Source organism: Pantherophis guttatus, chromosome 5, assembly GCF_059756535.1.
Source record: "Pantherophis guttatus breed Tessera chromosome 5, ASM5975653v1, whole genome shotgun sequence".
Lineage (NCBI taxonomy): Eukaryota > Metazoa > Chordata > Lepidosauria > Squamata > Colubridae > Pantherophis > Pantherophis guttatus.
Genome location: NC_142067.1, coordinates 78,218,921 through 78,234,848, shown reverse-complemented (window position 1 = coordinate 78,234,848; position 15,928 = coordinate 78,218,921). Strand labels below are relative to the sequence as shown.

The 15,928-nt window shown below is 39.7% G+C and overlaps 1 protein-coding gene across 2 annotated transcripts in view; it reads right to left on the bottom strand.

The window, feature by feature from the left end:
• The window catches only part of PHEX (phosphate regulating endopeptidase X-linked), a 319,542-nt gene that overhangs the window by 29,694 nt on the left and 273,920 nt on the right, over positions 1-15,928 (bottom strand). For both annotated transcript variants that reach the window (XM_060686722.2, XM_087871354.1), the window contains exons 17-18: positions 9,474-9,541; positions 9,016-9,146 (exon numbers count right to left, since the gene is read on the bottom strand). In XM_060686722.2, coding sequence (XP_060542705.1) covers positions 9,016-9,146; positions 9,474-9,541 — 199 coding nt within the window. The remainder of the gene's footprint in view (positions 1-9,015; positions 9,147-9,473; positions 9,542-15,928) is intronic.

Below are 15,928 nucleotides of genomic sequence, written 5' to 3'. Positions count from 1 at the left end.
ATTGTATGGGATGCGAGCAAAGCGTATATGAGAGGGGTACTCATTTATATGAACTCTAAACATAAACAGAACCGACAAAAGAAAAGACTCGAATTGGAAGCAGAAATAAAGAATAAGGAACAGTTACTTATTAAAAACCCAACAGATGAAAGAACACGTGGTGCTATAAAACTTTTGAAAGATCAATTTCAAATGCTCTTGGCGGAGCAAGCTGCAACAAATCTACAATATGCGAAGCATAATACGTTCTGTAATGCTAAAAAACCGGGGAGATGGTTGGCTTACACCTTAAGGAAGAAGCAGAGTATACGGACTATTGAGAGTATTGATATTGGAGGGAAAGAAATTTCTCAACAAAAACTGATTAAAGAAGTCTTTGTAGATTACTACGCTAAATTATATGCTAAAGATGATATACAGAATGGACTTATAGAAAAATATTTAGAAGAGAAAAGAGTCTCAAAAATTACTAGCCAACAAAAAGAAAGAATGAATTGCCCTATAACAGTCGAGGAAATAATCGCAGCAATTAAACAATTGAAAACAGCTAAAGCTCCTGGAACAGATGGATTGACTGCAGTGTATTATAAAACTTTACAAGCAGAAATGGTGGAACAACTTAGAGATCTATTTTGTAATATACAACAAGGGGGTAAAATACCCCCATCATGGAAATCAGCATATATTACTTTGATACCAAAAGAACAAGTAGGTCCTAAAAAACCGGAAAATTACAGACCAATATCTCTTTTAAATAATGACTATAAAATTTATGCAAAAGTATTAGCCAACAGATTGATGCCAGTAATTCAAGAGGTGATTCATGATGACCAAGCGGGATTTATAGAGGGCAGATACATGAAGGATAATGTAAGGCAAGTTATAGATTTATTGGAATATCTTGAGAAGAATAAACAGATCTCTGCAGTGCTGGTTTTCTTGGATGCGGAGAAGGCCTTTGATAGAGTGGACTGGAATTTTCTACTAAAGACTTTAAGGAAAATGGGATTTGGAGACCAATTTATACAGGCGGTCTCAGCAATTTACCAAGAGCAAAAGGCACAGATTATTATTAATGGAAGTTTGACATCAGAGTTTAATATCGAAAAAGGGACCAGACAAGGCTGTCCGTTATCCTCATTGTTATTTATTTTAACACTAGAAGTCTTGTTGAACACAATACGGGATTCGAATAACTTGAAAGGTATAGGGCATTTGCAGATGATCTGGTTGTTACCCTAACACAGCCGATGGAATCAATAATCCAGATGAAAGACATTATACAAGATTATGGTACAGTATCAGGTTTTAGATTGAATCAGAAAAAAACTAAGATGATAGTTAAAAATATGACACAAGATCGACGACATAAACTTGAAAACAAGGCAGGTTTTGAGATAGTACCAAAGGTTAAATATCTAGGAGTTCAGGTTGCAGAATTAAATATTAAATTGTTTCAAAATAATTATGAAGTACTGTGGCGAGTTGTACAGAAAGATATGGAGACGTGGAAAAAACTGCAGCTGTCTTTACTTGGGAGAATAGCAGCAGTTAAGATGAACATTTTGCCAAGATTTCTTTTTTTGTTTCAAATGATTCCGGTGCTTAAAAGTGATAAACAACTGAAAGAGTGGCAAACTGGAGTGAATAAGTTTGTCTGGAATGAGAAAAAACCGAGAGTGAAATTGAAAATTATGCAAGATGTTCCAGAAAGGGGAGGTCTTAAACTTCCAAACCTACAGTTATATTATGAAGCAGCAGCTTTGACCTTAGCAAGTGATTGGTTTGGAAGGAAAAAGACTGGAATACTGAATATCGAAAGTTTTGATCTTGAATTTGGATGGCATGCTTACTTATTTTATGACAACAAAGTGGATAAAGTATTTAAAAGCCATATACTTAGAGACTCTTTGATCTGTACATTGATATGGATTTTCTGTTTGACCGGTTGCTCAGTCTGATGACTGGCCTTCGGCTGGCTCACGGAAAATGGCATAGCAGTCATCTTGGTTTCTGTAGGGTCTCTTAGGTGTACATCTGTTGAATGCCTGCCTGTTTGATGGCACCTTCGGTGGTTGGGCTGACCTGCAAACCTGGGCAAGATGGCCCTTTCGGCTGCAACAGTGGCAGATAGCATCTTTATAGTTGCAGGCAGCTTTAGGGTGATTTCTTCCACAACCCTTGCATTCTGTCAGTGGTGGACTGCTGTAAATGGGCCAGCTCTTTTTCCTCACCTCATTAAGGCAGTGGACGTCCTCCTCCCCATCTGAATTGTCCTGTGAGTCAGCTTCGCTGTAGTGAATGGCTGTCTCTTTAGGTTTTGGCGGGCTTTGGCCCTTTGGCATGTCAGTGATAGAGAGTGTGGCAAGTTCTGTTGTGCACACTTCATCAAAAACCATTGGGAAGGTGAGGTCTGGCTTCACTATTAGCCGCTGCTTGGGGCGGTCGTCCTGTACTCAGCTCACGAGATGGTCAAGGAAATAATTATCCAAATTTATGAATTTGCAGTGCCACACTGCTCTCCACAGAGCTGCCACATATTGATTGATGGACTCTCCTTCTGCCTGGTTCCCATGATAGAATAGTTGGTGGTGCGCGATTTGGGATGGCACTGGAGCGTAGTGGTTCTTTAACTTGTCCATAAAATCATCCCAGGTTCCTGAATGTATCGAGTGGAGTGCCATCAGTGTCATTGCAGTCTCAAACATCTCTGTCCCACAAAAACTGAGGAAATAGGAATGCTTCCAGTCGCTTGACAGGTCTGTGTAAGTGTTGGCAATGAGGAAACATTCAAAACACGCCACATAAACCTCCCACGATTCGGTGGCCAGGTTGAACGGTGCGAAGTTATGTGAAGATGCCATTCCCGCCAATTGTTGGCAATTCGTTCTGTGTGACTGACGTAGCGTCATTTCCGAGGGAAACCTGCACTAGTAACCACTCTTTAGTGACTCAGCTCAATCTGTTCCCTCAGCCTGCATCCCACCTTCATCGCCAGTGCTTTGTTCATGCTCGAAGGGGGTGCGGCAAAGACTGAGGAGACACAGAAGTTAAATAGCTAACTTTTATTGGACACGTTAGGAACGCATCATCCCCACTAGGGGAACAGACCTGAAAGGAGAACTTGGAACACAACAAGACACGGACCAATCCACCCGTCTGGGCCCTGTCCGGGCCTTCTTAGAGATCCCCCAGCCTGTTACAGGGCCAAAATAAAATGTCCCTGGTCCGGATCTGCCCATCCGGGCCGTGTCCAAGTCTTCCTAGGGATTCCCCAGCCTGTTACAGATTGAAATGGAGAGTTCCTGGGCCCAATCTGCCCTCCCCACCCCATTTCCTATGGCTTTACTGCTGCAGAAGAGGCTGAATCACATGGCAGAGAAGCCAAGGTGTTTTATTCAGATGATGGTGAAGCTGTAAGAACATGAGATTTAGGAAAACAGCTTTCCCCATCTGAATAAAAGACTTCGGCTTCTCTGCCATGAGGCCCTGCAGGCTTAGTTTTTACTCAGTCTGGTCTGGCTTAGTTTAGGCCCAGTCTGCTTGCTGCTGACTGGCTAGTTCAAATGAGCAGCTTCAGGGATAGGGGCATGGCAGCTAATCACCAAGGATTTTGCATCAGTCCTATGAGACAAAGGAAGCTATGTCTCCTTTCATTGGCTGCTGCTGTTGCTGCCTCAATCCTTGAAGCAGGAAACTGTGCTTCCAGGTCTAGGCCTGCTGGTCACATGGCCTGAGCCGAAGTGTTTTACTCAATGGTGAAAATGTTCTCCTTAGATTTCACATTTTTACAGCTTCACCATCATCTGAATAAAACACTTTCGCTTCTCTGCCAGTGGGTCAGCCTCTTCTGGACCTCTGGAGATCTTCAAAAAAGTAAGTTCTTCAAAAAGTAAGTAATAAAATAAATGGCATGATTAATATTTCCATTATTTTCAGTGGGAAGTAAAGGTAATTAAGTTAGCATGAATTAAGATTATGTTTAAAAATATAAAAGAACTATATGTTAAAAATGTCCCGGATTTGCAACCTTAGCCACTTTTGACATAAGATTGCCAGATTTAAAAAGTCTGAGTGTTTAAACATTACATGGAAATCTTTTTATAATGCTACTGTCAAGCATTGTACTGATGGGCTGTATGCTCTGTCTTGCACATTGGCAAAAAAATCAAAACATAAAATACAAATTAGATGGACATAATCTTGTAGATGACCCTCACTCTGTCAAGGACCTTGGAGTACTCATTTCTAAACTCAAGGTAAACTGCTCCAAACTTGATTGCAGAAAATATGACTTCAGTAACAGAGTGGTCAATCTCTGGAATGCACTACGTGACTTTGTAGTTTCTTCCCCAAACCCCCAAAACTTTAACCTTAAACTGTCTACCGTTGACCTCACCTGATTCCTAAGAGGTCTGTAAGGGACATGCATAAGTGCACCACAGGGGTGAAATCTAAAAATTTTCGCTACTGGTTCTGTGGGCGTGGCTTAATTAATGGGCATGGTTTGGTGGTAAGGTGACTGGGTGGGCATGGCTTGTTGGTCAGGTGGGCGTGGCCAAGTCAATGTCACTTCTTTGCCCCTTTTCAACCTACAAAACACAACACAACACAACTGGCTCACCCATAATGTAAAAGCAGCTGTGCTAGACCCTGCAACAAGCAGGAACCTCACACAGCCACAAAAAGCCCAAAAAAAACAACTTTCACACTTTACACACACACAACACAACACAACTGGCTCACGCACAATGTAAAAGCAGCTGTGCTAGACCCAAAATGGCCCCTGCAACAAGCAGGAACCTCAAACAGGCACAAAAAGCTCAAAAAATCAACTTTCACACTTTACACACACACAACACAACACAACACAACTGGCTCATCCACAATGTAAAAGCAGCTGTGCTAGACCTAAAATGGCCCCTGCAACAAGCAGGAACCTCACACAGCCACAAAAAGCCCCCAAAAAACAACTTTCACACTTTATACACACAAAATTCTACATACAGGTTTGTGAGATTTTGTGTGTTTGTGTAGCTAGAGTGAAACACTACAAAAACACGCTAAATCTCAGAAAGCTTCACAAATATTATTTTATTTTATTTTATTTTTATATAAAAGCAGCTAAATTTAAAACTTCCTAAACTTTAAATGGCTAGGTCTAAAAAAAGAACAACTAAAAAAAACCCCAATTAACTTTTTTTTTTAAAGCTCCCAAAGGGGAAAAAAACTTAGCCAATAGAACAGGGGTCTCCAACCTTGGCAACTTTAAGACTTGTGGACTTCAACTCCCAGAATTCCTCAGCCAGCAAAGGTACAAGGCAGGCAGGAAGGCAGGCAGGCAGATAGAGCTGCTCACCGATGAGCTTGATTGCAGGCAGGGAGATTCAGTTGCTTGCTGATGCAATGGATTGCAGGGATTACAGCAAGCGAAGCAAGCGTTGCGACCAGCAGCTAAGGTAAGCAAACTGGAGGCTGGGGGGGGGGGGAAGGGATTTTTGCTACTGGTTCTCCAAATTGCCTGCCGCCATCGCTACCTACTTGCCTGAGCCGGTCTGAACGGGGAGCATTTCACCCCTAGTGCACCAGCATGCCTACTGTCCCTGTCCTAATATTTCTTTTTACTTACTCTTTTCATGTATTCAAATTATGTTTATACTTTTACCTGTTATCTTATAAGCTTGGCAAATAAACTTATGATTATGCTAAAATAAAGCTAGGTCATAACACACAGGAAGCCCGTAATTGGGGAGTGTGTCTGGCAAGAACAAAGAATGCTTATCTACAGGAAATATGCATGTGTAAATCTTGTAAAAGTAACAAGAGTTAGACAACTTGCAGATCTCTGCTAACAATTAGGAATACAGATGGCCTGCAGCCAATAAAATGTGTATTAGATAACTCCTGGGGCATTCATTAGCCAAGGCTTAGGAATAGGGACAGCTACAGACCAATAGAACAAATTGTAGAATTATTACTAAACTGTTTATTAGATGATATTTCTTATTATCTCACCTTGTCCTGCCTTTTCTTTTAGTTAAAATGTATAAAGCTTACTTAATCCTTTGTTCTTGGTTCTTGGCATTTTGGCCAGGAGGCCTTTTCCTTGGAGTACTCCAATAAAAAGCAATCAGAAAACCTGCACCTCGTGTCTGGTGTCCATCATTGGCTCTGGCACCAGGGTCATACCCGAATTGGGGACAACAGTACATTAGGCTTGTCAAATTTCTTGTTTCTGATCAGATTGTATTTCACAATGCTTCAAGTGTATCAGTTATTGTTTCCTTAACAAATAGTAATTAAAGTGATATGAACCATTGCTGGGCTTGTGAGAAACTGAAATTAAAAGTTGATCTGTGCTTTGATGATTAGATATGGGATTATGGAAATAATGTAGACAAATGTTAATCTTAGAGTAAGAGTTTGATATATTTTGTACTTATATCTGTACCAAAGAAACTTGGAAGTCATTCTTTTTTTATTTTCCTTCTTTTTCTTTTTCTTTTTCTCTTTTTTTCTTACACTTTCACTCTTTCTTTCCTGAGCCTTTTCTTTTTTCAAATCTGTTTTTTATTTGTTTATCCCTTAGCTTTGCATTTTTTTGATGTATGAAGGATCAAATACTCAGCAATTCTACATTCCTTATTTACATGTCCTTAATGACATTATTTACATGTCATTTACAAATCATATCAAAATTTAGAATGAAATCCACTGGGAACCATCTCATATAAGGCAGGCTCTGAGTCCCTCTAACCATAAAGTGTTTATCGATAGAAGATAATATTTGTAGCTCAGGTTTGAACTGTGGGGTTCTTGATGCTCTCTGAGGTTGATGGTTTTCTTGTAGATGTTACATTACCAAACTAAGTAACATCATCAGTACTAGAAGGGAGTGGAGTTTGCTCTTATTTTCATATACTAGTGGCTTCACCCTGTCAGTGTTGATCAGTTGCTTCACAAACAGTGTTTTGATTGGTGCCAGGTCTCTAACAGCCTCAGGCAGAGAAGGGCTATTCTGTACCTCTCCCTCAAATGTTCTTTAAAATACAGAGTTTCCCAGCATTCTTTTAGGAACCTCCAACATGCAAACTGTGGTTACTCATCCTAAAATGAATCCTCTTTATCTGGAGCTTCAAAATTTGCTGTTTGCTAGGAAGATGTGTAGCTAAAAGTCAGTCTACCTTTAGTTACATCTGACTTTGGGGATATTTCTTCATAACCAAACAAAAGTGTATTTTCTGTGCAGTTCACACCCCTTGCTCACTGGTCTGGATGTCATAAAGCAAAGCCCCCATTTTGTAATTAACCCCCGTGCCCTGTTTTGGCTGGCAGAGTGCTGCAGGAGGCTGAGTGCTGTCATGTCCCCTGCCCATGCCCAACCACCCAGTCATTAGGGCACAGAACTGGTTGTTAAAAAATTTGCAGCCCACCACTGCTCCAAGGTATCTTCTGATTCTAAAGTCTCTAAAACAAGGGAATTTGTTTAAATTAAGTGTGTGTGTTTGTGTTTCTCAAGAATAATGGAATAACAGAATTGAAAGGGACTTCTGAGGTCTCTCGTCCAACCCCCTGCTCAGGCAGGAAAACTGAAGATGTCAAAATCTGAGTGGAGGGCCTGGGAAAAGTGTCAGATACACTTAGAAAGGACTTTTTTTGGGGGGGGGGCTCTACCATTTCAGAGAAATGGCTGTCCAGTCTTTTCTTTAAAATTTCTAGCGATTGAGCACCCAGAACATTTGGAGACAAGTAGTTCCATTGGTTAATTGTCCTCACTGTCAGGAAGTTTCTCCTTAGTTATAGGTTGCTTCTCTTTTTGTTCAGTTTCCATCTATTGCTTCTTGTTTTGCATTCTGCTTCTTTGGAAAATATATTGCCCCAGTGATGAAATCTGAACCAGTTAACTACTGGTTCTCTGGCTGCGCATGCACAATACCCACCACGCACCAAATGTGAGGTGTGTATGTGTGCGCGCATGCACGCACGCACACAGTGCATGCCAAAAGGAAGCATGGGATAAGTAGAACAGCGCGCGGGGGAGTGTGATCAGCTGTGGCGCGCAATCTTTGGAGCCTTTTTTTACTTTTAAAAGCATTTAAAAGCAAAACATTTTTAAAAAGGCTCTGACGATCACAGCTGCGCTCATCAGTGCCTTTTTTTTTAACCTTTTAAAAGCATTTTTTACAACCTATTTGGGATATACAACCTATTCGGGCTGTAAGGCTCTGGTGATTGTGCGGCACAGCTGTGATCGTCGGAGCCTCTTTTTTTTACTTTTTTAAAGCATTTAAAAAAAAAATGCTTAAAAATCCCTAAAAAGTTAAAAAACCAAAATTCTGATGATCAGCTGAGCAATGCGCGATCTTCGGAACTTTTTTTTTACATTTTTTACTACTGGTTCCTTTTTTTACTACCAGTTTGGGCAAACCGAACCAAACCAGGAGCATTTCACCCCTGTATTGCTCCTCCTTCTTTGTGGCAGCCCCTCAAAAGCCTGTTTTGTGACCAGCCTATCACACTCTTGGGCAAAGCATGTGAGCCATTTTCTTCTTTCAGTAGTCCATGAAAGTATATCTATAGTATGTAGATGCAGATAATGGCCATGCCCACCGAGTCACATGACCACCTAACCACGCCCACCAAGCCACACCCACAGAACCGGTAGTAAAAAAAATAGAATCCCACCACTGGTGGTTTCTCATCACGTCATCTCTTCCTTGCCTCTTTGCCTTGAAATTAAAGGAAAAAGTGAGGAAAAGCATTGGAAAATAACTAAGTCTTTAAAACCTTTGCCATCAGCCACAGTATCCAGTTGTCACTAGATGAAATCATGTATCTCTCAGTATCATGTATCATTGAAAAAGCTAAATATATCTAGTTAAAAAGATTTTTAAAAATTTACAAGCTATACAAAAAAGCCAAATATCAAAATGTCAGGATGATATATTACTGCTGATTGTTCCAGATTTAGTTTGATTGATCCAAATCAGTTTAAGCCAAAACTCCTGAACTTACATTCAACCCTGCTTTCTTCCAGTAATAGCTATTGTACTGATTGACCATGCATTTTGTTTTCTCTTTGAATTTTTCTTCTGACTGCAAGGACCACCAAGGATTCAAATTTCCATTCTTGTCATATTTGCGACCTGCATTTCCATTTTCAAAAAAAACCACAAAGCATTAATAAAATAAAATAAACATACAGATTTCTTAAAATTTAACCCAGAAACATTTCCTTTAAAAGAATCACTTCATTATTTACATAAATCTTAAAATTTACATAAATATAAACAAGAATTTAATGCATGATTAGCTATTTTCACTTAAAAGATCAGAAACACTACATCTCCATATTGCTTTAGAAAGTATGTGAGGTTTGCATTTAGGTTCATCATTTTTATTCCTACAGAAATTAGGAGGGGGCTCCAAAATTAGTCATTTTTTACCAAATTTTAAGAATTTAAATAACTCACCATTATTATCAAATCCATGAGTAAATTCATGTCCAACAATTACTCCAATAGCACCATAGCTTAATGACCTGAAAAAGAAATGAATTTTTAGATCCAATAGATCACAGGTGTCAAACTTGCGGAGTCACACTGCCGTCATGTGATGTATCATGACGTTTTTCCCCTTTGTGGAACAGAGGTGGATGTGGCCTGCTCGTGACACTTCCGGCCGCCAGTTTGACACCCCTGCAGTAGATGGAGAAGACAAAGCAATAGAATTTCCATTCAGTTCTATGTAAACTGGAAGAAATATATTTAAAGATATCATTAAAGAAAACCACTATTATTTGAAAAACATTAGTTGAAATTTTTTAAAAAATCTTAGTTTGTAAAAAGCAAATGGAAATTAGCTAATATACACAAAGAAGTACATTTAACTTCTCTGACTACATTAAACACAGTGCCACCTCAAACATGAGAAACTTAATAGTATATGATGAATGTGGTTTTATTTAACAGTCACATTGCATGTTTTTATATAAATAGATGAATCACAGTTCAGTGTTACATTTCTATCAACCATTTTCAAGGCTGCTCATAATTAACCTTTTGGAATCAATTACTAGCCCTGCAGTATCAAGGTAGATAAACTTTGTATTTGTCACAGCAGAGTGAAGACCTTCTCTTAACAACTATAGTTTCCAAACATGCAAAAAAGCTCAAGCTAATTAAATTGTCAAAAGAAAATTGAATCTCTTTTTTTCATATAAACCAAATATGGCTCATAAATTGTCTTAAATCAAAACTGATGGAGAGATCTAAAGTATAAATAGTCAAATGTATTAGAATGGAGTATGCTTGCAGTAATACCAAATCGCTGGTGCTTATTATTTATGCCCTTATTGGTAGATATTTATTTGTAATAAGATGTAAGAGTAAACATTATTTAATGTCATAAGAATATAAAAGCCTTTTTGTAATCTTAGTTTAAAACCACAAAATGGAAGAAGGAAGGAAGGAAAAGGGAAGATGTGCAAGTTTAGTTAAATACCAGACTAAAGAGATAAGTTTCTAAAATATTCTAAAGAAAGGAAACCCATGGTTCTCATGTTTTTAAGAACTGAAATAGCAGGAAGAAATAAAAGAATATGGAAGCAGTCCTGGAACGAAAGCATAACTTTTAGTTATTGAAGGATCAACTTTTCAATGAAGAAAGTGAACCTTGTCTGACAACTTCCAGAGGGCACAGTTTTCATCTCACTTTATTCTCAGAAATCACTTGAAAGCTAACATTTGATGGTTTTCACATGAGCTGAATTCAAAATAGTAAGACAGACAGAAAATCATATTTCAATGAATTACTCCTGAATCCAACCAATAACAGAGTTTTAAAAGTGGGAATCAAAGAATATTCTGCCCCTGAGCGGTCAGATCTGGAGTAACAAAAATCCCGTTGCTCCTTCAATGTGTACACAAACATACATTCAATTACATGTATGTTGAAGAAAGGAAGGAAGAAAGGAAGGAAACATTATTGGAAAATAGGCCATTTTTTTCTGTTTATATTAAAACACTTCTGTTGACTGTAATACCCAAAAGATAATATGATGGCATTTTTACAACCAGACACTTTTCACAGTAATTTTAATAATGGCTGAATGCTGCAGTCTGAGTCATTATAAACCCATGGCAGGGAAACATGGCTTCCTGAGGCCAGAGGCTAGGAGTTGAATAATATAAAATATAGGTACAAGTTGCATATATAATCAGGGAAATTCAGATTTATTACTTTTTTTAGAGAAATTGTGAAGTTGGTTGGGAAAGTTTTGGAAATGGAATTGAATTTTTGGAATTTGTATTGTGCTGCTATTTCATTTTCTGTTATTTCATATTTTATTTCTTGAGGACATTGAGCAGCTAAACCAATTTTCTTTAAAAGTGCAAAGCTAAAGTCTGCAATAAAATATAGTTTGTTCCTCTGCTAGTGGGTGAAACATGAGGAAATCTCTACTGGGCGAACATGTACAGAAGTTGCACATTAAACATAAGAAACAAGTGCAAGAAACAAGTGCATTGCATTTCCCAAGCTCTCAGAAAATCTCCCTCCATTTAAAGATAATTATTAATGAAATAAACAAACAAAATATAGCAGTAATTGTATGCTGTTGTTTGTGTGTGTGTATGTGTATTAAAACTTCTAAAAATACAAATCCATATAATAAAATACAAATACAGGTGAAACTCGAAAAATTAGAATATTGTGCAAAAGTTCATTTATTTCAGTAATGCAGCTTAAAAAGTGAAACTAATATATGAGATAAACTCATTACATTCAAAGCGAGATAGTTCAAGCCTTGATTTGTCATAATTTTGATGATTATGGCTTACAGCTCATGAAAACCCCAAATTCACAATCTCAGAAAATTAGAATATTACATAAAATCAATAAAACAAGGATTGTATATAGAACAATATCGGACCTCTGAAAAGTATAAGCATGCATATGTACTCAGTACTTGGTTTGGGCCCCTTTTGCATCAATTACTACCTCAATGCGGCGTGACATGGATGCTATCAGCCTGTGGCACTGCTGAGGTGTTATGGAAGACCAGGATGCTTCAATAGCGGCCTTCAGCTCTTCTGCATTGTTCGGTCTCATGTCTCTCTTCTTTCTCTTGGCAATGCCCCATAGATTCTCTATGGGGTTCAGGTCAGGCGAGTTTGCTGGCCAATCAAGCACAGTAATCCCATGGTCATTAAACCAGGTTTTGGTACTTTTGGCAGTGTGGGCAAGTGCCAAGTCCTGCTGGAAAATGAAGTCAGCATCCCCAAAAAGCTCGTCTGCGGAAGGAAGCATGAAGTGCTCCAAAATCTCCTGGTAGACGGCTGTGTTGACCCTGGACTTAATGAAGCACAGTGGACCAACACCAGCAGATGACATGGCTCCCCAAATCAACACAGACTGTGGAAACTTCACACTGGACTTCAAGCATCTTGCAGTGTGTGCCTCTCCATTCTTCCTCCAGACTCTGGGTCCTTGGTTTCCAAATGAGATGCAAAAGTTGCTCTCATCAGAAAAGAGGACTTTGGACTACTGAGCAACAGACCAGTTCTTTTTTTCTTTAGCCCAGGTAAGACGTTTCTGACATAGTTTATTGTTCAGGAGCGACTTGACAAAAGGAATTCGACATTTGAAGCCCATGTCTAGGCTCCGTCTGTGTGTGGTGGCTCTTGATGCACTGACTCCAGCCTCAGTCCATCCTTGTGAAAGTCCCCAATACTTTTGAATGGCCTTTTCCTGATAATCCTCTCCAGGCTGCGGTCATCCCTGCTGCTTGTGCACCTTTTTCTTCCACACTTTCCCCTTCCACATAACTTTCTATTAATGTGCTTTGATACAGCACTTTGGGACTCATCTTTTGCAATTACCTTTTGAGGCTTTCCCTCCTTATGGAGGGTGTCAATGATGGTTTTCTGCACAACTGTCAGGTCAGCAGTCTTTCCCATGATTGTGATTCCTACTGAACCAGACTGAGAGACCATTTAAAGGCTCAGGAACCCTTTGCAGGTGTTATGGCTTACTTAGCTGATTAGACACTTTGGGATACTTTGAGCCTAGAATAATGAACCTTTTCACAATATTCTAATTTTCTGAGATTGTGAATTTGGGGTTTCATGAGCTGTAAGCCATAATCATCAAAATTATGACATTAGTTTCACCTTTTAAGTTGCATTACCGAAATAAATGAATTTATGCATGATATTCTAACTTTTCGAGTTTCACCTGTATATGTTTTTAAAATATGATTAAATCTGGGTTATATTGAAATCAATTTATTACAGTCTAAGGCCAAATTAAACTGTTGTATACCTCTATATGTATAATAAAAAATCAAAGCAATATGGAATGTGTGTATGTAGAGATAGATAGATAGATAGATAGATAGATAGATAGATAGATAGATAGATAGATAGATAGATAGATAGATAGATCTAAAAATATAGAGAGAGCCATCCTGATATAGTGGTTAAGACATCAAGCTAGAAATCAGAAGATTATGGTTCTAATCCCATAAATCAGCTGGGTAAATTTAGGGTAGCACCTTATCTCAACCCCAGAAGGAGGCAATGGTAAACCACTTCTGAAAAACTTTGACAAGAAAATTGCTGGACTTGCCTAGGCAGTATTCAAGAGTCAGACAGGACAGAACAGAAAATGCAATGCAATGCAATGCAATAATATGATTAATATAATGTAGATTTCATTTCATTATATAAATATGCATATGTATTATAAAAGTATATCCAAATTTAATTAATTGTGTGATGTATTCAACAGATGGTGGTACAAAACTGGGCGACTTGGAGGGATACTTTTGAGTCCTTGTCTGAAAGAAGTAACATTAAATAGACTGAAAGGAGCAGTACAGTAACAAATGGCCTAGAGTTTGTTGAGCCATTATCACATGGACAAAATTGGAAAAACAGAAGTATGTTTAAAACCTCCAAAAAGGACTGCTGTGGGTAACACATCCAGCCTGGGTAAAGTGAAATCTAGATTATATGGAAACATATTATCCCATCTTCTACATCTATATTTCTCATACAAAGTCATTTTAAAAACTGACAGAAATCACATCTTTCAGAAAACCTCTGAAAGAGATGGACTCAAAAGCCAGCCAATCCTGAAAGGACAGATGAATGTGGGAGGGGTTGGTTGGGAGGGGGAAATCTATCTATATTAAAATGGCTGTGTGTGTGTGTGTGTGTGTGTGTGTGTGTGTGTGTGTGTGTGTGTGTGTTCCAGCATAACTCTGGAGTGCCTCGAGAAATTTCAACCAAACTTGGTACACAGATGACTTACTCTCTGGAAACAAATACTGTGGGGGTAAAACACCCCTAACGCCCCTCGGGGTGTGTGTTCTGTTAAGATACAGCCTGTTGTGCCTTAAAATGGCTGCTACTGTACTGCCTTAAAATGGCTTCTATTGTACAGCACAGTTGAGTTGCCATGGTGCTTTGTTTGAAGCGAGGTGAGAAGAGGCGAGACAGTATTAAATAACAATGTCCTTTATTAGGCAAGGCCTCAGGCCATAACAACAGCAAACACCCATTACAGTAGGAACCAGGCAACAATTTCTGTCATCAAAGTAAGGGATGACTCCCGGTATTCCATGTAATAGCCATTCCATAAGACCCTGAAACAACCCAAGAGCCACACTGATTCCAAATTGTAAGCAATGGCACTTAAAGGCACCCCTGTGTGTGACAATTGTCTGGGCAGCAGCTGTGGCATCATCCACAGGGAGCTGCTGATATGCCTGTGCCATATCCAGCTTGGCAAAAATAGACCCCTGACCCAAAGAGTGGAGCAGGTGCTGGACCACGGGGACTGGATAAGGGTGTGCTTACAGTGCACGGTTCAGTGTGCATTTGAAATCACCACAGATGCACGGAACCATCTGGTTTGGTGGGAATAACAATGGGTGTCTCCCACTTAGAATGATCTGTACTCAAGTACCCCCTGCACAATCAGCTTATCCAGTTCCTTGTCCACTTTAGGACGTAGTGCAAAAGGCACCCGTCGAGGCTTAAGCCGGATAGGGGACACGTGGGGATCAATGTTGAGGGATATAGGGTTTCCCACATATTTACCCAGGGAGTCATCGAAGACTTCAGCAAATTCAGTAGTCAAGGCCTCAAAATCGTTAGTGAAGGTAGCATGAATGCCTGTGATGTTGAGGCCCAAGGCCTTGAACCAATCAAGCCCTAGCAAACTGGGGAGGTTTCCCCTTACAACTAGTAATGGGAGGTGCCCTGAGAACACGCCTTTCTCCATTAAAAATTTGGCACACCCCAGAATGAGAATATTGTTCCCTTGATAGTCACGAAGCATGGTGTTGCAGGCAGTTAGGTGACCCCTGGAGAAGCTAGGGACTATTTTTTGTAGTGTGTTCCAGGCAACAATGGTCTTGGAGGAGCCCGTGTCCACCTCCATCTTGCAGGGCAATCCTTCTATTCTGACAGTTAGAAAAAGTTTTTTGTTGGGGCTTGTAGGTGAATGGCTGATTGACACTGCAGGGTTGGTGTCCTCTCTGGTGATGGTGAAACAATCCTCTCTGGTGGCTTGGTGGCCTCTTTGGAAGCGTCTGGCTGAGCGAAGGGTGTTGTCCTGTGGGCTGGAGTGACAGACTTTAGCCAGATGACCCCTTTTGCCACATTTTTGGCAGACTGTGGTCTTAAAACGGGACAATGAGCAAGGATGGTTTTCGCCACAGCCGAGGCAAGGTGCTTGTTGTGGTTTTCGTTCTGTTTGCCGTTTGCTTGTTGGGGATGATTTGAGGCGACCCACATCATCTTCCTTGTCTGTGAGGTCATCGGAAAAGACATCGTCATGGTGAACTGACCGGGCAGTTGCAAGCGCGGACGGAGCCCTGCGCATCTCAGCCGCAGATTTTTCTGACATCTCATATGCG